Source organism: Streptopelia decaocto (genome assembly GCF_964273445.1).
Source record: "Streptopelia decaocto genome assembly, chromosome: 6".
NCBI classification, from domain to species: Eukaryota; Metazoa; Chordata; class Aves; order Columbiformes; family Columbidae; genus Streptopelia; species Streptopelia decaocto.
In genome coordinates, this window is record NC_138660.1 from 62,968,582 (window position 1) to 62,995,482 (window position 26,901).

Sequence of the window (26,901 nt, forward strand, 5' to 3'; positions counted from 1 at the left end):
TCAGCCTCTGTCATCCCAAGGTAAGAAAAAGAAGTAACTGAGGGACATTAAATACCATGATATTAGCAATATGCATACAGTATATATGCTATACAAGTATCAATACTAACGGAGTAAACATATAAAAATTAAGCATGTCTAGATGACTACTACTATAGCTGAAGTTACACTGAGCAATAAAGCAAAAGGAAAAGAATAGACTGAGGTGGTAAAAATAAGAAAAGAATGAGAAATAACTGGATCAATAGGTATATGACAAATCCCATTTTCCTCTCCTTGTAGAGGCAAAATAAGCAGTGATGTACAGCAGCAGCTACCAAGCAAGTTTTATCCAAACAATTTTAAACTCATGGATAAAGGATATCTCCATTACAGCCTAGCTAGTTAACGTTCAATGGAAAATATACATACTCCTCTTTTCCAAGGTCATGTCATTTCTTCCTTTGACAACCACTCTTCAAACATCTACTTGCGTTTAATCCTTGAACTAGCACTAGTTAGCACTACAAACTGAAAGACCTTCTATAATATAAAACTATAACCTGCTGATTGTGTTCAAATTCAAGACATTTAAAACAAAGGCATTTTTAGTTTAAAAAAGAAAGCTCTCAAAGAACTAGCATAAAACTGTGAAATTCCTGTTGTCATAGTAATTGGGTAGCTCACTAAATACACCCTAGGAAATCATATGGAAAATATTGATGGCAAGGTACTTGGTAAAATGTTCTGTTCTCTGACTTTTACTCCCTGTTATGGTTCCAGTTGCCTTCTGCTCTTGGGCAGTCTTCCCAATGCTGCAATTGTTCTAAGCTGCAGTAGCTTTTTCTCCTCAGCCTTCAGAAAATGCCAGTCAGGAGATTGCATAGTGCAGCCTCGTCCTTGCCCACAACTGGACTACGGGTGTATCCAAATCTTTTTTTGAACAGAGCTCTGCAGTAGTTCTGATTTTTACATTTACGTATGAAATACGTATATAAAAGGTGAGTGTCATGAGGATGGAGCCAGGCTCTTCTCGGTGACAACCAATGATAGGACAAGGGGTAATGGGTTCCAACTGGAACACAAGAGGTTCCACTTAAATTTGAGAAGAAACTTCTTCTCAGTAAGGGTGACAGAGCCTGGAACAGGCTGCCCAGGGGGGTTGTGGAGTCTCCTTCTCTGCAGACATTCCAACCCGCCTGGACACCTTCCTGTGTAACCTCATCTGGGTGTTCCTGCTCTGGTGGGGGGACTGGACTGGATGAGCTTTTGAGGACCCTTCCAATCCCTGACATTCTGTGATTCTGTGAAATTGCAAGTACTTCACAGCATTTGTGCAAGTCATACACACACTTACACAAAAACTGTTCAAAACTGAAGATTTCTCAACATGAAAGGAATGTCAAGAGGAAGGTATAGCATCACAGAAATGTGAGCTGCAAGGAAGTTCTTCCGTCAAGAAGAATGTACTCTCTTCTTTCCCATTTTCATAACACAAACACACGCACACATGCTAATAATAATTATACAAATAGACCACATCTATGTGCAGATGCAAATAATAATAGTAATACAAATAAAAAGATGGAATTATAGCAACATATAGTTACAGCAAAGATATAAAAGAAAAGGTGTGAGACTGATATTCTGTACTAAAGAAATTGATAGAGCACTGCCTATGTAACAACCAATGATCATCCTTTTCATTGGTATCACACAAGATATAATCTTCTCCTAAATCTTGCTTCTCTTGCATGAATGTATATACAGTTAGATAACTAGTGAGAAAGAAACAGAAAGGTAAATAAAGGTAATTATTAAAACAGACTGTTAGAACAGATGGAGCTGACAGTTTAGGAAATAAATAGATTATTTCCTATGTGAATCTGATTTCCTGTTATTTCTGTTTTCAGTGGATTTTTGAAGTTACTGGAGCAATTCAGACATATCTCATATCCTTCTAGTGTTACACACATCACCCCCCCCAACCATTAGTGAGTAGTACTGAAGATATCCTTAAAGAACTTAGCATGTGAATATGAAAAAGACAGTAACTATACCTAAGATAACATTTCTTTAAAAGACACCCTCAGCGGTACATTTTTCAGAAAGGTCATTGCCTCAAATGTTACCATTCCGATAGTAAATTCTCTCAAAGCCTTTTTTATTTAGCAATAAGGACAATAATGGGGGTGGGGTGTGAATGTTCTTTATATTCCTAAAGTAATTCTAAGAATTAATAATTCAGATTGAGGAGGACCTTATTTCCAAAGAGAAATCACAGTATATTCTGCATCTTTTAGAATCTGACATTGAAACTGGAAACCAAGTTCACAAAACCCTTTTTGGTGGCGTATATGCAGCCACAATGAGGCCTTAATTTCTTCCTAAACTGGTCAGGTGAAAAGCACAACTTCTGCTTCCAGTGCACACCCAATGTTTATTGCATTCAGGTTTAAAAATCTTGAGGTAGGAAGATGAAATAAAAATGTACCCTAACAGTCCAGGCTGATAAAGGGAAAGTATATTCTTCCAAGCTTATAGTTTCTCTGTATAATTACAGCTTTAGGATTGCCCTTTAGAACAGACAGATCTTGTTCTCAGTTGTCTTTATTGAATGATAATAAGGGCTTGATTATAGATAAAGTTTGCATTCTCAACTGATCTGGCTGTGAGAGAGAGAGGAGTTCCTGCTGAATGACAATAAACCCAGCCATTAGCTATTTCTCCTAAAAATTACCCACCCATGAATTGGAGACTGGTTAATAAAAACATTAGCCCTTAGGTAAGTGTCTCTCAGAGACCAGGGACAGATGTCAGACAGCGTGGCCAGATGTGCAGGTTGGAGGGATAAACCATTTCCCCTAACAATGGAGCAGAACTTGGAGAGAAAATCTTTGAGACTCCCATTCCCGACACAATGACTCCTGTGAAGGACGGGATTACTTCCTCCCTCCCTCATGTCTTCTGCTCGCCAGTATCAGCTTGGTAAAATTATAAAGAAGCTCCAGTTAAGAACTAATGTGGTGCCAAATCAACACCAGATACTGGGAACAACTGGACCTTGAACTGAGGTTGGCGAGGAGAACTGAGACATATCGAGTTACACTTTTTCCTCTCTATCACTGTCTTCAACTCCATCAAACAACTTCTGTTTGCTTTTTTTCCCTTTAATCTAAGCCTCCTTGGCTTTGTAAAGAAATAATTTAGAAGATTCTAACAATCCCTGGATGCAGACAATGGTGGCCGTACTAACCCAACAATCGGTCTGAAAAGACAACAGGAACATTAATTCCATCTCTGTTTATAGTCTGAATGTGAAAAAGTTAATTACCTACTTTTGTTTAAACTTCCTCTTCTTCTGATTACCTGTTCTTCTGATACGCTTCCTCACACTGAAGAAAAACTTGAATTTAATTTTCTCTACCACCTTTTTTCTTCCACGTTTCCCCTTTTCCACCTTTCAATATGTTTAATACAGGAAATTCCACAACTGTATACAAATAACCCTTGCAAGGTGAAAGCAAGAGGACAGTTCAGTTCTGCTAAAAGTCATATTACTGATGTGCTTTACTGCTTTTCTTTGTATTTGAGGTAGGATTATTCATGCTACTGTATAGCACAAGTGCCTAATAAAAGCAATCTTGGGAATACTGTCACAGCAAGAGTAAATAAACAAAATAAGTTAATATTCAAAATGTTGCAAATCCTTCCACATATTTTCTGTGGAACACAACCTTCTCAAAAGGAGAAACCACAGCTTTCATCAACATAATAGTCCTTTGGGCATCAGCATTTCACTTTCTGGAAGGAAGAAAATGGAGACTAACATTAATACCACTTCTGAACAAGTCCAGCTTTTCCTTTTTGTTCTGTCTTTAAGCCTTTGTTTTCCACTTTTCCGTAATTATATCTTTCAGAAAGAGTCTCACTTTGTCCTAGAAACTAATACTTTTCCTTGGATTTCTAAACCCTCTTTCATTACATTCTACAGGCGAGTCCAAACTTTGACCAATACATGTCCTCGGCAGGGCCTTCAAATCTAGCTAAAGGAAGAAAGTATCTTCATCTGCCTGGAAGAAGTGTTTGGCAGCACAGCTTTTCAGCATAGCTCCTATTCTAGCAATCCATCTCCACATTTCTTTCAATTACGCAGTTAGAGAAGGATGAAGAAAGGATCTGCAGATCCTACGCTACCTTGTTTTGGTAACATGGATTCTTGCCATTGTTGGCATTTGGCCTCACACAGAAGCTCTGAGAGGCTGAAATTCACGTTATCGATTCAAAGGCTCAGTAAGAGTTTCAAACATGATTTTAAATCATTGGTTTTAATACTTTTTCTCATTTTGACAGTAAATATGGTTAAATTAGATCAAAAGATCATGAGAACAGGCAATGCCACAAAAATAAATATCAATGCTACTGAGAATATTCCTAATTCAATTAACTTTGCTGAAATCCTACTGTCAGTATATATCAGTTTTGATTCCAGTGGAAACAGAAATTAATCCTTATTGGCTACAAAATTTTACAATAAAAAACCCACCACACAATTATTTTACCTATTTTTTCTGTAAAAATCCATCACTAAAGAAATTAAAACAAACAAACAAACAAAACCCCAACAAACCCCAAACAGCAAAAAAAACCCCAACCTTCACAGTTTAATTGTTAAACTCAGTCTTAAGAATTGCAAAAAGAGTATGTAAATCATAAGTGACTGTCAATGCTGTATTTTTGGAGTATTTAACCTGTCAGAATGTTTCACATGAAATTTTTCACCGTTACCTTCTTGAGAGCATTTTAGATAAAAAAAGAAGAAAGGTACTTGCAACACATGACCTTAAAGTCAGCAACACGTTGTTCTTAGGGCTGCATTATTCTGAAAACCCAACTATGATACAGGGAGATAAAACTGTTCCAAACAACCATGTCCCATTCAAATGCTGATCACCAGACCCACTCCATACTCTTCAAAGTTTAAGAAGTGGTAGTCAGACCACTAATCCAGTTCCCAATGGATTTAGGATAGCTTAGGTCATAGAGTTTCATTGCCTGAGAATGCTGACAAAGGAATTGTGATCATATTTTTCGAGAAAATTAGATTATTCACCATACCTAGTCACTGTCATTGCTAACCACCGGACAACCACATCACATCCCCACAGCATTTTATGTTTTTATAAACCATGCCTTTAGATAAGATTAAAGGTGTTCAAGTTTCATATTTTATCCCAAGCCTAGGTCTTTGGCTCATGTAGCTCACATCTTTTTGTTTAACTGTTTCTATTTTACAACATTATTTCTATAAAGTTAACAACTGGACTTAAGAATACAAGCTTAACTCCTGCTGTGGTACCCAAATAGCTCTTCTACTCCTTTCCCTGTACAGATAAGAAATAGGGAGTTATATTTGGACTACAGAACATGTGCAACACCACTGTTTGCTAAACTTTATGCTCTGTAGGATTAACTTGGCAAAATACCTCGAAATGTAGACAATAATAGCCAAGAGGCATTTTCAGTATCTTCAACTTATTTACTAAAAATAAAGTTTTAATTTCTTCCTCCAGTGATACAGACACTCCAACAGTATGTTTAAATATACTCATCAGTGCAACTATCAAAGGGTAAGTGTGTATTATAGAAACGAGCCCCCAGATTGAGTAGATATTGTGAAATGTATGTGAATGTGCATGACTTGAACCAATGAACTGTGGCCTGAAATGATGTCACAGAATGTGCAGCATTAAGTGGAAGGTTAAACCTACTTGCATCTCGGTTCATTAAACGCGGTTAAAGTGCAAATTCCCTCATTCTGACAGTAGTAATCACAAGGGTTCACTTTCTGGTCACAGCGCTGACTTTTAAACCCCACAGAGCATCTGCAGAATTTCAGTAAAATAGACCTATGTAAATATTCTGCCTTTTGCTGAACAGATTTTAAACGCATTATATATAATGATGGCAAGACACACACACACAGGCACACACTCACAGATAACAAAATTAATACTCTTTTTTCATGGAAGGTCCAATCTGACTATACTGAAAAGTTTGCTCGTTGGCATTGATCAAACACTCAGGCCTATATTAACTGATGGGTTCAGGAATCTAGCATTCTCAATGAAGTATTGTTGTCAAATGTACTATACATTCACATTGATTGATCCAGATTGCAATGGTCTTAAAAATTCTCATGGCTATTTTCTTAGCATTGTTAAGAGCGGTGGTGTATGCTGCAGTATTTATGCATTGTAAATCCATACACAAATTAAGGTATGAAACCTTTTTTTTCCTTGAGATGCTATGGTGTTCCACATGAATTTGAAAAAGAATAAGCCATTTTTAGAAGGAAAAAGAAAGGAAAAATCACAAGCTTCCAAAACAGCCATTCTAGCTGTGAATCACCAGACTTAGTCATCATATTCGGGCCTTACATATTACAGCTGAGATTTATGAGTCTCTCCAGTCCACAAAAATACATTTAAGGAGGTACAAAGAACAGGTAAAAAGGGCTAGAGGAAAGAGTGACATAGGCACCTAAAGCACTTACAGCTAAATAAGGACTACAGTGCAGAACTGCATTCCACTGCCTCTAACCCCAAAGCTGCAAACATCTATTGATAACTGCTTTTCCATAGCAAAACAACTACAGCTTTGCCCATTTGCACATCCAGAGTGCTCGAGCTCTCACAGGGAGGAACAGCTGGTCCATCTCTTACACCGGTCAGGCTACAATATCCAGGCATTGCTCTGTGTAACTTCCTTGAGAGTCTGAGTACAACAGGCACTCTCTTTTAAGATCATCTGCCTCATACACATCAACAAAATGAAGGGACGGCTGTATCTGTATTTACCAAGTTGCAATGCCAAATCCCTTTGGAAAATAACTTACTTATGTCACCCTGGAAATAAGCCACTCAAGTCCAATTCTCTCTGCCAGCACCTCATATGTTCCTGGAGGATGCTCTGACCTCCAGATTGCCCTGAGAAGTGGAAGACTATCCAGAAAGAACTTTTCTGCGGTGCAGAAAAGATCGGATCATTTATTAGGCAAAACTAAGAAAAAACAACCCAGAGTATGACTGAGAGCATGAAAGAAATTAATTTCTTGCTACCATGACTACTTCTGTATTTTATATTTAGCAGGTGAAAAAGAAGATACACCATAGCTCTCAAGAAAGGACTAGAAATGTAGGTTTGTCTGACTCTTAAGAGAGTACTTCACTGTCTAGACTACAGAATCACATTTCCTTTGGTATTTGGTGTCTGGGCTGAAGAAAAGCATCCCCTCAACAACAGTGCAGGAGGGAGTGATCTCAACACAGAACAACCAAGCTACTGTGGGCAGTGTGAAGGTAAGGGCAGAAACAAGAGATAAATGAGCATATCCTCAGACCCATAAAGGAAATAAATGCTGACACTCTTCCTCCTATTGTCTAGCCATCAGGTTCCTTACAGGGCTGTAGCACCCTCGACTCTGACCATCTTTCTGGGAGAAAAGACTAAACCCCCTTTTGAGAAGCAGGGCAGGCAACCAACCTGTACATCTGGAATCCATCCCAGAAAAAAGCCCAAACGGGCTTTAAATCTGGCCTGAAATGGTTAGACGTCTCAAAAAATACATATTGTGAATGTATATCTATACAAAGATGTATCTTAGTTATATCTTTCAATACACATATTGCAAAAAGGTAGACAAAGTATTGGGTTACAGAAATACTTAGAAAAATCCTCTAAGTATCAACCGCAACCAGCACATTGTACATCCCAGAGAGAGCAAAAATACAGACACATGCAAAATATTTTAATTATTTATTGTCACATGGATATTTTAATGATCTAAACAGTGCAGGATACTCACAGACAGACAGGTATATTTGTCTCTGGGTCCAGTTGACAGGTACCACCATTGTAACAGTATCCATCACATAACTGACAGGTAGAGGCAATCTTTCCATTAGTGCAACTGTCATGGTTAAAAAAGAAATACAAATAACAATCAGTATTTTATTAAATCTGGTGAATTCCCTTATAATTATCTACATATTAAAATACTGATTTTATGATCTGTATAAGTTCTACTGATAGCAAGAATTCTAGGTTTCCACTTTGAAAAGCCAGCCTAGGCAGTGAGCTTATTACACAAAATGTTTTTAATCTTTCCTTTTGTTAAAATAACCTATTATTATGTCCTCAGTTCAGGAAGGATGGGGAACTGCTGGAGAGAGTCCAGCGTAGGGCAACAAAGATGCTGCAGGGAGTGGAGCATCTCCCGTGTGAGGAAAGGCTGAGGGAGCTGGGGCTCTGGAGCTGGACAAGAGGAGACTGAGGAGTGACCTCATTCATGTTTACAGATATATAAAGGGTGAGTGTCAGGAGGATGGAGCCAGGCTCTTCTCAGTGACAGCCAATGGTAGGACAAGGGGTAATGGGTACAAACTGGAACACAAAAGGTTCCGCTTAAATTTGAGAAGAAACTTCTTCTCAGTGAGGGTGGCAGAGCCTGGCCCAGGCTGCCCAGGGGGGTTGTGGAGTCTCCTCTGCAGACATTCCAACCCGCCTGGACACCTTCCTGTGTAACCTCATCTGGGTGTTCCTGCTCCAGTGGGCGATTGGACTGGATGAGCTTTCGAGGTCCCTTCCAATCCCTGACATTCTGTGATTCTGTGAAAATAATCACTCAGCAATATAGCAGCACATCTTACTACATATGCTTTTTTTCTTAGTAGACAATATCTCCCTATCACTGTCACAGATACTGCAGAAGGAACAAATTTCAACAGTGGTAAAACTCGACTGTTAACTTCATGAAATATTCCAATTTTTCCAAGTGAAGACTCATTCAGACTCCTGCTGCATTGTGCCTCGCCCAGCGAGGAGTGCTCCAAGAGTTGATTTAAAAAGGCAGCAGCCATGCAAAGGAATTGTTCTGATGTGACAGGTTCAGGTCCTAGCCACTGTGTAAGAGATTTAAAGGATAATGCAAAATAATTGCTATTAAATATACCATTCTGAATGCAGTTCCCCCCCACAACTTACTTGCATACTATGTCATTACTGTCCTTGTTTATTATGCACTGTCCCCCATGACATCTGATACACTTGTCCACTTCACATTTTGGCCCTTCAAATTGTACTGGACAGACACATTCTACGCTTCCATCATCAGAAATAGTACATGATTCAAAATTCACACAATAATGGTGGCAAACATCTGCAAGCAACAGGAAAGCTAATTACTAAAAGACATTACAGAGTATCACGTAAAAATAATACCTTGCTTTTCTCTGTTTTAAAAGGTACTATAATAAAAATGAAATTGTAAAGGAAGCTGGTGCCTCACTGGTAACTACAAGAATCAAGACTACCCCATAAGCAGACACATAACATATTAATGATGTAGTCTTGAGAAGTGAAATAGAAGAATAAACTCATAAAGAGTTTCTTCTTTTTCCTTCTAGATGTCTGACCATTTATGGCATCATTCCACATAATATAAAGACTACTGATGAGAAAAGCGGAGTAATGTTAATGTATTTAATGGGACATTGGTTGAATAAAAATCTTTTGATATATTCACATTAGCATTAACAGCATTATGCTAAACTGAAATGGAAACAGTATTTTGAAGTAATTAAGTTTTATTTTTCCTTTATCCACATATTAAAATTTCATGAAGTTTTAATAATAATAATACATAAAGACATAATCCATAAGTTCTACAAAAAACTACATACATGCTTATCTTTATAGACTGTGCAAGACCCCATTATCTTATTTAACTGCTTAAATGTCAGTAGGACTAAAATTTCAAATAGTTCATTCTTTAACTCTTTAGAAGCACCATGAACTGTCTCATTTTTTCCACATCCCTTTAAAAATACCCCAAGTTACTTGGCTGAAGGAGCCTCCAGAGCTGCAATATACTGGTATCTTAACATTTAGGTTCATTTTTATTTACGTGGTAGTGACAACTTTTTTTCACTCAAAGTCTCTAGTTCTCCCTGTTTCTAATACTTTCTCCAGTTCTATGCAGCGAACATGTTGCATTAAGCTTTTGGTGGACAGATGAAATAAGTGATATATGATTCCTCTACAGGAATCAACTGTGAACTATGCACCTGTATTAGCTTAGAGGTAACCTATTCCATATTAATTAAATATTACCTTTCTGTCAAAACTAATAAATTCAAATCCTTTGAAGGTCACGATATTGCTGAGGGTGAATCAGTAGCAGCTGGGAGTAAGGGATTATCAAATTGTTCACTAGAAAGCAGAACTTTGGCCAAATCATAGAATCATTTTGGTTGGAAGGGACCCTTAAGATCACCGAGTCCAACCATAACATAATTCTGCCACTAAACCAAGTGGCAACTTCAGCCTTGAGCCTGGAATGTGAACTCTCCAGCTGGTGTTTGACTGGGGGCACGTTGCATGCGGCAAATTGCAGACTACTAAAATGGATATATTTTACTGACCGTACTCAAGATGGATGATTTGTGGGATATCTCATAAAGTGGGAAACATTTTACTTATGGTGCTCAGTTTTGCCAGACTGTTGGAGGAGTTATTTCTGTTTGATTATTCACTCTATGTCTCCACCTACCTATGCAGGCTCTAGACTCATCTGCTTGTGGAATCACTACTGAGTGACCAGAGAGGCTTAAAGACACTAAATGAAGTAGTTCATTGTTTGCCATACCCCAGTTCAGGGTACAGAATGGGAATTTGCAGCAGGGGGGCTGTTTTTTGAACAAAACCTACCTTAGTTGGAAAGATAATTTTGGGAGATGTTTGACAAAAAAAACATTGCAAGGGAGAAATATTTCCATGTACATTGGGACAAAAAAAACCCAAAGCCACACAAAACAAACCCAACCCAACACTTAGGCATAGGAAGCTCACATTCTAGAACAATTATTGGTTTTTAGTATTGATGGTAGTCACAACCACCTTTAATCTTCTGCTATATCTAAAATGTGTATGCTACATTTGTACATTTGGGCTGAAATGACACAAATATATATATATCTATATATATCTATATATATATCTATATATATATATATTTTCCTTTCTGCTAAAGAAAGGAATTTCAGTTTCAGGGAAAGTAACACCTTGTGAGATCACTATAACCGCTTTGAATGATTGTAACTGCATGAAAACGTTTTCTATTTTTTAGGTTGTTTGGGCCTTAAATGATACAAGAAATGAACTTTAACTAGTCTATATGTCTTTTTTCAGGAATTTAAAATAGGGAGTTATATTCAAATACACGTGTATATAATAACATGCACGATGTTAGTGGAATTCTATGTAAATTCATTCACTTAAATTTATTTCAGCAGTGGCAGTGCCTTGACACGGAGCACACATTTTAGTTATTAGTCCTTATGTGAATTAATCACAGGAGAAACTCTGCATTGGGTAATTGGAGACGATAAGTATGAGGAAAATAAGGTCTTTTCAATCTGGCAATACTGTGAGTAAATGTCTTCTCCCTGCCATAAAAACCACTAATAATATTTTCATCTTGGGAGCATGAGTAAAATACCTCTGCTCATTCACGTATCATCCTTCGCATATGAACTAGTTTCAATCACATCATAGAAAGACTGACAAAGATATTTTAAAGGCAACCGATCTTTGCAATAATACTCTATCAATCTATCCCAACACGCATACAAAGTGCAATTAATAAAGCAAAAAATCATACATATATGTGAATAAAGCAAAAAAAACATAGATGTGAATTTATATACACACTACTAACTGTGAACTTGTATAATTTCATAGAACTGTTATTAGCCACAAAAAATACTCCAAAAGATTGTAGACTTTTTTATTTTAATTAAGGTTTAAATAAACGAAAGCTTAATTTTATTTTGTATTTTATATGTGTTTGAGTCACCCTATTGTGGCATTTTTCCAGTGTCAGCAGACAATCCAAATCTGATAATGAGCGCTGTTTAAGAAGTACTCCGAAATTTACATTTAAATTAATTCTTTTTTAAAAAAAAGAATGTTTGCAGACCCATTCAACTAGAAACAATTTGTTTGGTTTTGGGTAAGCCTCAAGTAAATATTTTTTCTTAATCTGTGTGTCTGTCTGTGAATGATTTATGTACTATACTGTTTTCAAATACCCAATTGTGTTTGCAGATAGTTATTTGTGGATCCATGCAGTTTGTTTAATACCAAGTGGGAGAGAATCACAATTACTGCTGGTTTTCCATTCAAAGGTTTCAATTTATTTCATAGTCTCCCAACTGGAAATGCATTCAGCTTACTTCAGTATAAATCCTGTTTAAGATATATACACACTAACCCTTCCCTTGTTTGACAGACCTCTCACTAAAACTACATACTTCTTTTAATCTTGTAGACAATTCTGAACCAGACCTTTAAAACAGCTAATTTCCTTTCAATTGTATTTAAATCTAGCCTTCTACAGCAAATTCACTGAATTATGTACAAAAGAGATGATGGCTTTCACATTTAATGTTCTATATTAAGCTTGTCTGCCATGAGCACTGACAATCCTCTATTTTAGAGTCTTATAGGCAAAGCAAAACAGTAGAAAAAAAGGAAACTAAAAAGGAGATTAAACAAATAATTCTGATCTCAGGAAAATACCCAGTTTTTGGTTAGGGTTGCTAGTGAGTCATCAGTTTGAAGAGACACGAAGATAAACTATAATTTTGAAATGAGTGACCAAAAGAAGAAATTCAAGATTGCATTTAAATGTCTTGAGTCACTGCAAAACAGATAATAGTGATCCATGCTAAGAGAAAGCATGGAGAGAAAAGAGAGTAAGAACAGAAGGCCTATAGCTTGATAATGCTCTTTTCCCTCCCCTCTGTAAAAGAAGTAAAAAGAAAATTAGAGAAAGTTCTAAAAAGCAAGAAGAGCCTTTCTAAAAGCATGGAAATCTTTGGAAAACAGAGACTGACGGATCAGTGGAATGAAGAACTATGGACAACCTAAGTCCTGAGAATGAACGAAGAGTATATACTTAGAAATCCTGATTTTCAATACCAGGAGGGGGCAGAAACCGTTCTCAAGGTGATCTTAGACTAAGCAAGATGAAGGCATATAGAGGCGTGAAACTCAAGGGAGCTGTCAAAACACCACTTACTGGGGTTAGAAATAAAATTGAAAGGTAAGGCAGAAGTTCAAGACACGTGTTGGTGGGCAAAGATAAGGGACACCAGAGAATTAATTTAATCAACTACTTCAGTTCACTATGTTTAGATATTCCACTAGCATGAGACAACATATATGAGAAGATGGACTAGAAACTATTAACGCAAGTATCTCATTTCTACTGACTCAGTCAGCTGCCTTTTAGAGCTGCATTGTACATATTAATTCACGAAAATACTAAAATAACTAATTCCTAAGAAACATCTTTCTTCGCCTAAACACATAGATGGATACTGCAGTAATATGTTCAAAGATGACTTGAATACATCAAATTCCATTAACTTAGCAGTATGAATATTTTTGGAGCTACGTTTAGCAACGTGTTGAAGAAAAATCACTCAAATCATGTCAAAATTCCGTTTTGTAGATCTTCTATTGTAAAACCATTTTTAAGAGGCTTATCAATCCCAATTTAAGAGTCTGTGAAGATTACTTACAATACTGACACCTGTCTCCCGTATACTCAGCCAAGCAGTTGCAAAAGGGTTGATTCCCAGCAGTGACACTGCAGGTCCCTCCATTTTGGCAGAAATGATGGCAGACCGTCTGATTGCAGTTTGGTCCTGTAAAACCCAGCGCACAGTTGCAGGTTGGCCTCCCTATTTAAAACAAAAAACCAAAACAACAAACTATTTTATGATAAAAATAAACAAACATCAAAACAGTTAGCACTTTAAAGATAGATACATTTATCGTACCAGTACCAAGTTTTAATATATGAACCCAACTACATTTTTCTAGACACTAATAAAACACGCCCTTGCAAACACTGCTTGAATTCAGAACTTTTTGAAAAGCAAGTCAGCAGATATGGACACTGCAAAAACTGCATCCATGCATTTGACATTTGTGCATGTATGGTCATGGACTCTTTATTTGGAAATTCTTTTTAAAGATGGTCTTAAGTAGGAATTTAAGATATGACTAAGATCTTCAAATCATCCTGCCAGGCTGGGTTCCTCCAGTTGCAGAGGAAAAATGTTTGTATAATCAACACCCATGCCTCTTCTGAATACACTCCACTATTCTCAAATCTACAAACCTTTACATATAATCACAAGAATATAGAAATATTTAATGTGCTAATAATCAACTTTACATAACAATCTTTACTAAAACACAAATGTTTGTGCCTATTTTGTTATCCTACCCCTCTCATCTAATAAATGCTGTAATATAAAACTTGCTGGCTTGCATCAGAGCAAAAATGACTGTAAGGTCAATATTCAATATTGGAAAAGCAGTGAACACCTAGGGATCAACATCTGCACAAAATGAACTCCTAGGCTATAGCTTCTTTTTAAACAGTTTTAAAAGAGTGTTTAAAACCTGATGCATTTTCCTCCTATGATTCTTCCCTATTGTAATTTTCCCACTTATTTTCCTTATCTAAATCTCATGTCTAAAGGAGTTATAGCTTTGTTATAATTCCACTGTTTTATTGAAATCTTTCACTTTCCCTGACTTTTTTCTTAAGGCTTAACTTCTTTAAAATAAACCTCTAGATCCCATAAATGTTTTTCCATCTCCTGACTTTGCTTTTATATCTCATTTGTAATCTTCTCTTCAAGTAAGTGACGTGATGTGTCCAACCACCCACCCCCTTCTCACTTCCTAATACTCTATTCTCATCCTTGTTTATCTCTTACTAACTTTATTTTTCTTCCATGCTCCTTTCCCTTTGTTTTCATTCAAAGAGCCAGAGAGGATGGTGTTAATTTGAATTATAAAGCAAAGGCTCATCCCTTTGAGTAAAGTCACAGAAATACCGTATGTCTGAGTAAGGACCACACATGGGCTAGTAATAGTCAAAGAGTAAATAGGAATCAGGCAGAACAAAAGGAATGCCTTGTGAGTAGGAGAACAGAAAACCAAAACAGTAACACATGTGCTTTACATAAATGGTAAAAGTCTAAGAATTAAGATTTGAGAACCAAAGTGTTTGGCCTTGAATGGGAACATAAATATCATTGGCTATAGCAAATGTGGAAAAGGAAAACAACTAATGTTATAAAACTAGTGCACATTTCCTTGGTATCTAGTCTTTGCTGGTGACAGAATAAGGCTACAGGTTAAGTGTTAAAGTCATTCAGATTAGCAAGTTAGCTACATAGTGTACTGTATGTGCAATGCAGAATTTCTTCGGAATGGAATTGCAGGCATAAACAGGAAAATTTGCCTATTAGATTTTATTAGTGATATCCCAATCACAATAATGATATGACTATGGAATCCGAAAGAGGTCAGAGGAAGTCAGGGAATACATGAATAATGAGAAACTCCAATTATGTCTGCATTTATACTTGAAAAACTTCACATCAGAGCGTAAGGCAGAAAAAAACTACTAACATATAAACAATCCTAGTTCATGGATAGGTGGGTTAATGAGCACACAACAGAAGCTTTGCTTGACTTGGGCCTGACTTCGTTTAAAAGTTACAGAAGGGTACGTTTTAATATCCTCTCAATATCCTAAGTAGTCAAATGAAATAACATTAAAGAGTTACTTTTCTATATTAATTATTGCTCACCTTCATACTGATCTACCAATAATCCTTACCGCTGCCTGATTTCCTGATGCGTTATGACCAGGTCCCTCCCTTGCTGTCTTTTGTCTCATTGTTTCCTCATTTTAACACCATGTCTGGCGCAGGCACCCACAACTACTTTCACATTTGCCTTCTGATGTCTCTTCTAAAACTCTGAAATGTGGAAACCTTCTTACCTTTTTAAAAACTTATTCTCTATTTAGTTGGCTGTCTCACTGAAGTAATGTAGATTAAACTAAACATTCCATAAACTCCACAACTCTATGCCTTTCTTTTAATACTACACAATCTTTTAATATCGTATTCGTTGGAGAATTTTTCAGTGCAAGTGAAGCGCTCTCATTTTTTCTACTTTCTCTGATTCATGTAGAACAATTTATTTATTCTTTTTCCTTCACTTACTTCTTACTCTTCTTACATGAAACCCTTCACATAACTCTTTGCTGCATTTTTCTATTTTAAGCTATGCTAATTTAAAGTGTTTTGCAAATCATCCTAAAGACCATGAGATCAGTTAGTCTCTTCCTCTAATGAGTACAGCAGGAACAAAACCATTGACTTAAAAATAGCTCCAACTATTTTAATATGCATCAGCCTGGTTATTCGTATCTGTCCCCTGCGATCTAAACATCAAATCAAAGATGTTGAACTCAGATGTTAGCACAGATTCTTCTTGTTTTTCCCCATGTACACACGTATATTTAAATTTATCCCCCTAAGCCAGGGGGTTTCACATAATCCTTCATCTGAATCAGCGTTTCGATAAATGGGAAAATAAAATAGTCATAGAACATAGATCTAGAGGTCTGAAATAAGTTTTTTATTATTAATATTTCTTTTTTCTTTTAAATGATGGGACAATGATATTTTCCTAGTTTATAGAAAAGATTATTCTATTCTTTGCTAATGTAGGCTTATAAATATGCCAAACTGCTGACAGTTGTATGAAAATTTAATTCCACATAGCCTAAACCCCATTTTTGTCACTCAATTTAACATGACTTCCAGAAATGTTAATAGTTCATTGCCTATTTATACACAGACTACTGGCAACTAAAATAATACTAATAATGACATTTTTATCTGCCCTATTTCATACATTATTCCTGATACAAAATGGTTCCAAGAGCAGTTTAATAAAACTGCAGTACTAAACAATGCCAAACAATGCCAAAATGTTTTGTATCATAGAATCGGAATATAGATTTATGTTTGCAAAGAAAATAGTCACGTTAGACAAGATGTCACATATCCTGACTAATAAACATTGCATGGTATCTCCAGCATTTACATTTCCGTTACATAAGTTCTGCATTTACACTGGTCATGAAGTTTCAGGATTAGAGCTGTACAGACACAGAAGCAAAATGGTCTCTTAATTCCAGATCTTCACCACCACAGAAATGTTCACATGACAGTGTAGAAAATACGAATAAGGAAAGTGGTTTATAGAATGCTAAAAACTGCTTTAAATTCAGCAAACCATCTTTCTGTGCATTTTATGCAAAAATGGAAAAAAAGTTGCTGAAAGAAAACACAAAATAAGTTCCCTGTTTTGAGCTCTTCCCTCTTCAGTGCAGTCCTCACATGGATATACCGCATGAGAATATTGTCTCATTTTCCTCTGCCTATTGCAGATTAGCATTCTACCTTTTACCTCCTTTCTTATTTAGTCTCTTCCATAACGTAATAATCCCATCAAAATACTCCTGTTTTGGTTACCTATGTTGAAAAATGTTGTCAAAAGTGGCAAGGAGGACAAGGTGGCAGCACATTCTCAGCATCTCGTCTGTAAAGGATCCAGTTTCAAAACCACGCTAACAATATCGAGGGAGCAGGAAGTACATCTTTTTTAACAGGGATTTCTCCATTCTCAGTGATTTACAGTAAATGTGGATGCACTCTGCTGTTCACTATCTCTAATCTAATTCTTGGATACAGAGTTTCTCACTTTATTAATATGCAATGGGAGACATGATGCATATAGTCCTCATACAGAGGAGAGTATTTTGTATTTAAAATAATTCTAAATGACAATTCTAAAGAAATTAATTTCAGAGAATACACTGAAGGGCGTCTAGTAAAATACATAAAACTGTAATAAAAATTATAATGAAAAGTCCCCGGGGAAATTATGTACTTCCAAGTTACTCTTCTCTGAAGACTCTCTTTGTAGCCTGTCTCTTACAAAAATACAGATTTGGGGTTTTTTTTGGTCTTAATTCTAAACCTGATAGAACTTGAAGCAACCTTATAAAATTCTCACCTCTATTTTTCAAATGTTTTGCACAGAACTTAGTAAGTTAAAGGACAGTATTTTATGGTGACCCTAGGGCATATCAAGTTCTTTTTGGCAGCAGGACATGAGAAAAATATATGAAGTTTTTGGCACGAAGTTAAAACGCAGTTTCCTCCTCTCTTACAAAGAAAAATCATCCATAAGAGGATGACAGAGATGAAAATCCTGAAATGTTCAATTACGTTTTGATTACAGGATGTAGTTACTGTTAATTTGCCAATTTATTTTGCCAATTTAATGCAAATAACTTTTCAAATCACCTTTGAAAATAGCTACTGGATATTTTAGTATATTGACTCTATAACATAAAAATTATTTCTTTTGGAAAAATAGTCATATATCTTAAACTCCCTCTTTACTTTTTTTTTCAATAACCAGAACTCTAAGGAGATCAACTTTGATTCATGCTATTGCCTAAACAACAGAAAAACATTATGTATTTAGTGTGACCACAGAAGTTATTTTGCAATTTCAATTATTTTAGGAAAATAACACTATTTTGTAAACTTTCTGAAAGTTAAAAAAAAAAGAGATCATCCAGATGAATGCCTGCACCAAGACATCGATAATTTATTTCTTCCAGTCAGTGGTAAATTCACTACCAGCAATATGTGGTTTTAAGTTGTTCTGTATGAATATGCATGTTTAATTAGCATATTTCACTCGCTGTCATTATTATAGAAAACAATGTGGCCCTACAGCAGCCTACTGTAAGTAATATCACGTCTTCTAGAGTAGTTATCACAGTCTGTGGGAATCACAACAACTCACTTCTGTGTGGCTGATGAACCATAATTAGCTTTACTGAACCAACAGCGGTGGAGAGAAGCTGTATTACTGTACATAATTAATAGGTGAGCTGATTGGGATCAGTCCCAACAGATACACATTCTCTCTGTATTGTGAAAGAAAAGAACAATCTCTACAGATATTATTTTAAACTCATATTGATCCAAGCATCCTAATTCTACATGGTTAGACTTACTCTTTGTACTGTAAGTATAGTACAAATATGTATTTATCTAATTTTGGGAACTAGTTAGACCTAGTTAATGTGTTCAGGACATTTAGTAAATTATTGCTCCAACATTTTTACTTTAAACTGTAAGAAGAAAGGAAGTGCACTTTTATGGTAACATTATTTTTCCAAATTCCCCTCAATTTGCCTTACTGGAAAGTGTTCATTATTATACCCAAACTTTTAATTACACGTCTCAGATGTGTACTTTTAATTAACTGATGACATTTTCTTTGTTCAATTATTGTAGTTCAATACAACTGTCACAAACTTATAAATTTTAATTAAAGCTGCCCCAATCTCTAGCTATATAATGTTCACATAGGAATTTGCCAAAAGGCTTAGCAGTAAGTAAACCAACAGTGAATAATCCCTGAATTGCCAGTGGGATTTGTTTAACAAATTAACATTTGTGTGCAGATAATGAGGTTCTACAACTTACCACCATCCAGCAACGATTTAGCACAATCATGTTTGAAAAAAAACGGGTAATACTCTGCAATTTACTTAATTGGTTATCACATTTCTATTATATATTAGGTGGTGAAAGAGAACGGGATTTGCACATTCACTAGAGCACACGCATTCACTAGAAGAGTATTTTATATACTGCGTCATTTTCTTTATATTGGGATATGATGAAAGGCTTGTTTTTGGGATGCCTCTTCCCCGTTTTTGGGCCAGTAGCCAACAGTAAGGAAATTCCCTGAATTCCAGAGGAGCCTCCCAGCATCAGCTCATCCCCCATGAGGCTGATTTTACTGGTGGTCCCTAAGCTTTCCAAAGGGCACATGTGTGGAATGACACTCATTAGATTGGCTGTTTGAGTTGGATGATATACGAGAATTGATAAGGGCAATCAGAGCTTCTAAGAAGTCAAGCAAGCTGAAATTACCACAGGTCATTTATATATTTTGTAGGTAGGATTTGGATTGCAGTAGCACACATGTGGCTAATGCAGCTTCCAGAGGAAAAAGCTTCATAATTTTGAAGAAATATAAATAAAAAAATAAAAAAGACAAAATTGGGGGGATATGTGCAACTTGATTGCATCAGTTAAGCAGGACAGTTTGATGAGCCAATTGTGTAATGGATCAAAAGCATAAATGCTGCTTTTTGAGGAACTGGTTGTGAGCATTGTAGTGTGGTGCGTGGTACGCACAAGTAGTAATACCACAGTAGAAGAAATTAAGGTGCTATTGAGCTGACTTTATTTTGAAATGGTAATTTTATACTTTCCAGAAATGTTAGAGAATTCTCTAAAAAAAAAATGTGCAATATATACTTAATGCTAGTGGACAGGTCAACCTGGTAGGATGTAATATAAATCTAGACATAAGATAATGCTTAAGTTCTACAACCATTAAGGAAAAACTGAGCAATTCCTGGTAATAAGGAACCTTTTTATTCCTACATGTAGCGACGTGCAAGAATAAAGGAACACATACACTAATGACACTTACACGAGCCTGACAAAGCAGATCAGCTCTGCCCTGAGGGCTGAGAGAACGAGGAGGTGAGTGAACACTGTTCTGGTCTGGATTTCACACCCTCTGTCCAAACTGGGATGCCCTGCAGCAAAATGTGTACCCACCGATGCAAGGACCGAATGACATGCTTTGCATAGTGGTATATTTGACTGGAAGAAGGAAATGGTTGTTGCAAAAACACTTGAGGAATTAAGCTTTACTGACTTCATTACAGTTTTCAATGCTTTTGGGGTGCCCCGTTTAGCTTCTCTCTGTAAGATATTTAATGGCTTTACTATATCATGGATTAGATTCAAGTAGGATAAGGGGACATCTCACTGACATGCTAGTTTGTTTCACTAACACACGATTTATGGCCTGATATAGATAAGAAATATAGTCTGATAAGAAATAGAGATTTCTTCTTAATAGAATATTTACAGGGTTCAGGGGCTAGGCATGCAAGTAAGATGAGATGTGGATCAATTCGAAAATTTTATCTGGAATGCCGGATGGAGTCACCTTGATCTAAAAAGATATATGGTCGTTCTTCCACATCTCCAGCACAAAAATGTTATGGCACCGCCTTCAAGGCATGGCTACCCTCATGAATTGGAAATGGCAGAAAGGGAATCTGGCTAACTTGAAATACGATTATAAAAAATTCGATGAAACTGGGAAAGTGGACACAGCACAGCAGAAGAATATTCCTGTTAGTGGGTATGCCCAGTAAGAGTCATCGAAACCAGCTCTGTGTTGGTCTTGGCTCACTTTGGCCATGTGTGGTACAGCAAACTTCAGCTGCAGGTAAAGGCCTGGATTCCCAATTATTAGGCAACTGAACAATGAAATGTAGACTGTGGTGACATCCACGCTGGCTCTCCTGATGCATTTTTGCTGCAGACACATTATCCTGTTTGAGACCAAACAGAAATAGAGCTCATGTCTGTATCTCTAGGCCCTCTGCGGCGGCTGGGGCCACAATGAGCAACTTAGCAGAAGTATATTGTAGAATCTGCCCATATCTCTCCGTTACTCACTGGCAATCAACTCTACCACACTAATATTTCAGCAAGGCCAAGAGATTTCAGCGGCTGGATTTAGCAAGGAAAAAGAAGAAAAAGTATGCAGGTGATAGCAGAGCTGTGTGAGCACAGCAAGTGTCAGCTGCCTGGTAAAGGAAAACAAGAGCTGCTGTAGTTGAGTGAACACTACAGCTACTGCCAAAAGAAAAGGATTAAATAAAACCCCGGGGTCTCTGCAGGATTCAGAACCGAGATGAGTTCTAGGAGCCGAGTTATTAATTTTATGATGCCCTTTAACCCCACAAAATATCAAATAAATGCCAGACATGTAAAGATGTGGCAGTAAACATCCTCTCTTCAGATGACAAGGAGGTTCTACACATCATTTAAATCACCCATTACTTATTTCCATTCTCTTGTATGTCCTCACTAAACACGTATTGATCTCACTACATTGAGAAAAATCCCTGCTTATCATTTGTGTCAGTATTTCCATCAGCTGTTAGAAGCAGTTTCAAGTATGATCAATCAACCTGAAATATTCTCATTTTCTAATATTTAGTAATTATTAACAATATTAACTATGAACAACATTATTAACCCTCAAATATTCAGAACAACAAAAAAAATCCTCTGTTTGGCACACAACAGATTGCTAGATTTTCATTCACTTGGATTTTTGACACCACATCTCAGTAAACAAAATGAGGCTCCAGAGAAACTAGCATAGTAAGAGAAGCTAAATTACTAAACTATATAAGCTTAAGTTAATTAGTAAGGAGCGCTGACAAAAACATCAAGATCTAAGCCCCCTCTGTCACAGAGACGAAGATACGTAATCCTGTATTACAGGGAGCTCTCACTGCCAAACAGTCACAAACTTCTTCTAAAGTCAGATACTGTACTTCTGTTTCACTGACCAGGGTGTTGGTCATTTCATCACATAGTAGAAGATGATCCACATCATCTTCAGCAGCTCATAGACTTCTGAGAAGAGATGAGACAGCAAACTCTTCTCCAGGTCTTCTACTTTGAATCAAATAGTTAAATATTCCTTGGTGCAGAAAATATAATTCAACTTCTCCTTTCTCACATAATTACTAAATTTTAGAGTATTTCTTATCACATTTTTTCCAACTCCCAAACACCTGCATTTTGACAGGAAAATATTCCTCCAGATGAGAGAAGTGATTTCAAATTCCTTCACAAAAACAAAGGATCTTAATTCTGATCAACCAAATCTTCCTGAGAATTAGATTAGTAAAATGCCTACTTCGTGAATTCCAGTAAGACAAAGGTGAAAGACTGAGGTCACACCACCTAAAAATTTAAAGGGAGAAGTGAGATAAAGAGAGAGCAAGATGTCTGGTGTTCTTCCAGATGCAGTTTGACCGGATCTTATGCTTTAGAATTCTATTTCTACATCTCTACACATGCGTCTTTATACTGAATACCGACTCCCATGCTACCTTTTGTGGGATGCAGCTTCATTCTGCTGAAACACAAAGGCACATGGATGAAAAGCACTTTAAAGTATATGTATGGTTTATACTGCTATATTGCACATAGTATGGACAAAGCAAGTAAGTTACAAGGAGAACAAAATATCGCAAACAAGGAATAAACAGAAACATTGAAATTAAGGCAGAAGTAATAGTAAGATACAGCTGCTCAGCAATATTTACCAAGGAGAGAGGCTCCACAGGTTCCTCCATTCTGGCAGTAATTGTAGCAATGGTTCTTTTCACACCTTTCACCAGAGTAACTTGGCCAGCAGTGACATCGGGGATCCCCCTTCTCATTTATAATGCACTTTCCTCCATTTTCACAGGTTAATTTACAGGTATCATCTGCAGCAAGAACACACACACAGAGCCGGTTTTAACAATCCCATGTCATGTAACTGGCAAAAGAGAACCTTGCATCTTAAATAGAACCACAGATCCCCATCAATGAGGAGGAAAAAAATCACTTTTCAAAATAGAGAAAGTAAGCTATGACTTCTGTTTCCACAGTGCCCACTGCGCTGCATTCACCAAATGCTTATGGCACTAGTGCCACTGTCTTAGTGAGGTACGAGGTGACACCAATTCTGATTAAGCCAGATTCAGTCTTTCTATAAAGTTGTTTTGCTTTCCTGTCTTGGAAATACTTTGAAAAATAAATCTCTATTCATATCAGTGAACAAGATATAAAATCATTCAATGACACCAACAAGAAATTAATCCTAGAGTAGCACACATACAATGCTCGAACATCCAAATGACTGTAATCCTAAAGAAACAGAGTAGCATCTTCCCAGCCCAAATGCGTGCTTTCAGCAATAAGACCTTTCATTTTTCACATACCAAAACCAATCCTGCAAAGCCAGATCTGCTGCCTAACTAATCCAGCATTTGAACCTACATGGCTTTTAACAAAAGGGTTACCACAAACCCTGAGAATTCTTCAATAATATATCCACCAGCTGCAGAAGCTTTGCTGGATTAATCTGTTTTAGTTAAACCGCTAATGAAAAAGTTAACGTTCCTGTTTGTCCTACTGAGGTCTAACACTGACACAGGCATGCCTACACCTTTGTTTTGATGTTTAAAGAAATCCATTGCATTATTAATGCAGAATTTAGGAATGGTGGATGTCCTCTAGCTCCAGCACAGGCTTTTGCACAGTTCACTAATAAACTGTGCTTCTGCAGCAGCCTTTTCTTTGGATGTACCTGAGTCTTTCCTGCCCATGTCCGCTCCTCTTAGGCTGGTGCTGACATATAACCTGGGACCAAACCTATTTAAATACAACATCTGGGAACTGATCATCTATCAGGCAATTGCATCTCTCTCAAATTAAGCTAAAACTAGACAATGAACCTATAAGTTATTGTGGTGGGCTGACAGGCACATCATTATTTTGAGCGTTTAACAATAAAAATATGAAATACCACATGCGTTTAATTTTTTGGTATCCACCCTGGATACATCCATCTGCTGTAACAAAGCTTCTTTGTATTTGGGAGTTTGAGGATGCCTCAGTGTTTTATTTATTTGGGTGGTTCATTAAATCCTTTGATGTTCCATGAACCATTCTTCAGTTACTCATTATAGAAGTTGTTTAAAGGAATAATGTAGCATATCTTATTGGGGAGAAGGTCTATTTTTGTTTTGCTTATCTGTTTTACTTATCATTAGTCATGAGTTTATAGAGCAGAACTAGTTAAAACAGAATACATAACACCGAAGTACAGACAAGTGCTCATTTTTATGAACCTTTCTGATGACACATTAAGAACATGTTATGTTTCTCTCCTAGAGCAGTTACGCAGGAGTTATAAAATTTGAAAAGAAAATATGGAAATTAAGACAGACTATGAATCCAAGAGAAAAATAGAGTATCGAAAGGCATATTTAGAACTATAAAACATGAACTACAAACTTGGATGTTACCCTAACCACACCAAGAAATACCTGCCTTTGTATTGTCAAGAAAATACACTGAGCCAAAAATTGCCCACAGTAATGATTTTCTAATCTAATTGGCTTTCAAAGACTGGAACACTCATGACTTATACTTTTAAAATGCAAGGTTCCTGACAAAAAAACCCAAACATTTGTAATATTTTGTATCATCATAGGATTATTAATATCCACATTGATTTTTTTTCTCCATAAAACATTTTAAATTCAGGAGTTTCACCACCAATATGAAACAGAGAAAAGTTACTACAACAATTTTGGACTTTAAATAAGCTAAGAAATAGGATTCAAAGATGTAATGGATAAGCCAGTTTTAAAATACCACGTGAGACTTTAACAATATAGGTGTTTTAATGTTGCTGCTTTGTTGTCTGAAGGTAAACACTAGATTCAAATTACTTCTGCTGATTCACATCAACTGAGTACAAAAGAGGATCAGACGCCTTTGTGTGGGAGACAGGAGCAGAACGGTCCCATAGGAAGAAAAAGAACACAGAAGAGAAACAAAGAAGAATTGTTATAAAAAGGTGAACACTATGCATTCAAATTACTGAATAAAGACCTCTGAAAGAACAGCTGGGAACAGCTCCAGTAAGTACCCACTATTGGAAAAAAGTTCAAAAAAAAAGTCAGAAAAGTTTCTATCTGGAGTCAATTCAATAGTGCTCTGAGCTTGCTGGAACTTGCCCTCAAAGACCTCTCAGCTGCTCTTTTCACTTCTGAAATGACAGAAGTAAATAATTTCACTTGTTATACTTCTTCTAGTCTAGATACTGGCTCTCTCTAACATGAAAGAAAGGAAAGGGTTACAGGTCATGTAATTTTATATATTCTCTCCTAGCCTGGTTATTTAGTCTTCTGCTGCCTTGTCTATTTCAATATTAATATATATTTAATAAAGAATCAAATAACTTTGCAGTTTTTCTTATGTTTTTCTTTCAGGCTTGACTGTGTGACAGAAACATTAATACACTTACGGCTTATTTGCTCCATCTTTGACTCTTTCCTTTACCTGTAAGTAGAAGGAATATCTAACACAGAAGAAACACTGATAAAGCAGCAAAACAAAGCTTTGTGAACTCTACTGGTATTTTTCCTTCACTCGTTCATTTCTTTCGCATCCTATCCCTCTCCCTCAATCACACACATATCTTACATGGGCATTTCTAGAACAACCCTTTCTTTCTTGATAAAAACACAACTTACTTTTTGCTATTTTTCCCCCTTTGAAATATCCACTGATTTCTGGACTAGGCAGTTAAACGGAGAGATGACGCTACGGAGCACAAAGTTAACGAGCTACACACATTCTTTGGGAAAAGAACAGTTCACTCCCCATAGTGGAATATACTCATCTCATGGGGCAAAAAGGTATTTGTTCTTGGTGTAGCTGATTCTTTACAGAGTTGAATGCTCATATTAAAGACAGAGTGCAGAGTTCTAATCTTCTGGTAAGGTTGTATAAGTCTTCCTGCCCCTTCAGACAAGGGTCTTACTATCTGCCAGTTTTCTATTTGCTGAAATGTATCAAAACAAATTGTAATCCCCAAATTTTGACTGAATGCTGTAAAATCATCATCTTGGTTTTCCCTTCTCATTTTTTTTCTTTTTAAATCTGCTTGCTTTACAATTTTAAATGGAAGAGAAAGGCTAAGAAAAGGATGCACAGTGGGAAAAAACTTGACACCTGCTATAACATAACCCATTTTCTTCTGTTCCAGTAAACACCAGTCCCAATGGTAACCCCTTTGCAAATACAGAAGATACTGCGGTAAACAAAAGATTACTTTTCAAACCAGAAGCACATTCTGTGTGATCCCTGCTCTATTTCATATCTAAAAAGACTGAGAGCAGGACAAACCCCAAGAACACACCGTGGGCTG

The 26,901-nt window shown here is 36.6% G+C and overlaps 1 protein-coding gene across 1 annotated transcript in view; it reads right to left on the reverse strand.

Moving 5' to 3' along the window:
* The window catches only part of LRP1B (LDL receptor related protein 1B), a 683,918-nt gene that overhangs the window by 16,010 nt on the left and 641,007 nt on the right, over positions 1-26,901 (reverse strand). The window contains exons 83-86 of the mRNA XM_082055474.1: positions 23,237-23,401; positions 13,629-13,790; positions 9,025-9,199; positions 7,847-7,951 (exon numbers count right to left, since the gene is read on the reverse strand). Coding sequence (XP_081911600.1) covers positions 7,847-7,951; positions 9,025-9,199; positions 13,629-13,790; positions 23,237-23,401 — 607 coding nt within the window. The remainder of the gene's footprint in view (positions 1-7,846; positions 7,952-9,024; positions 9,200-13,628; positions 13,791-23,236; positions 23,402-26,901) is intronic.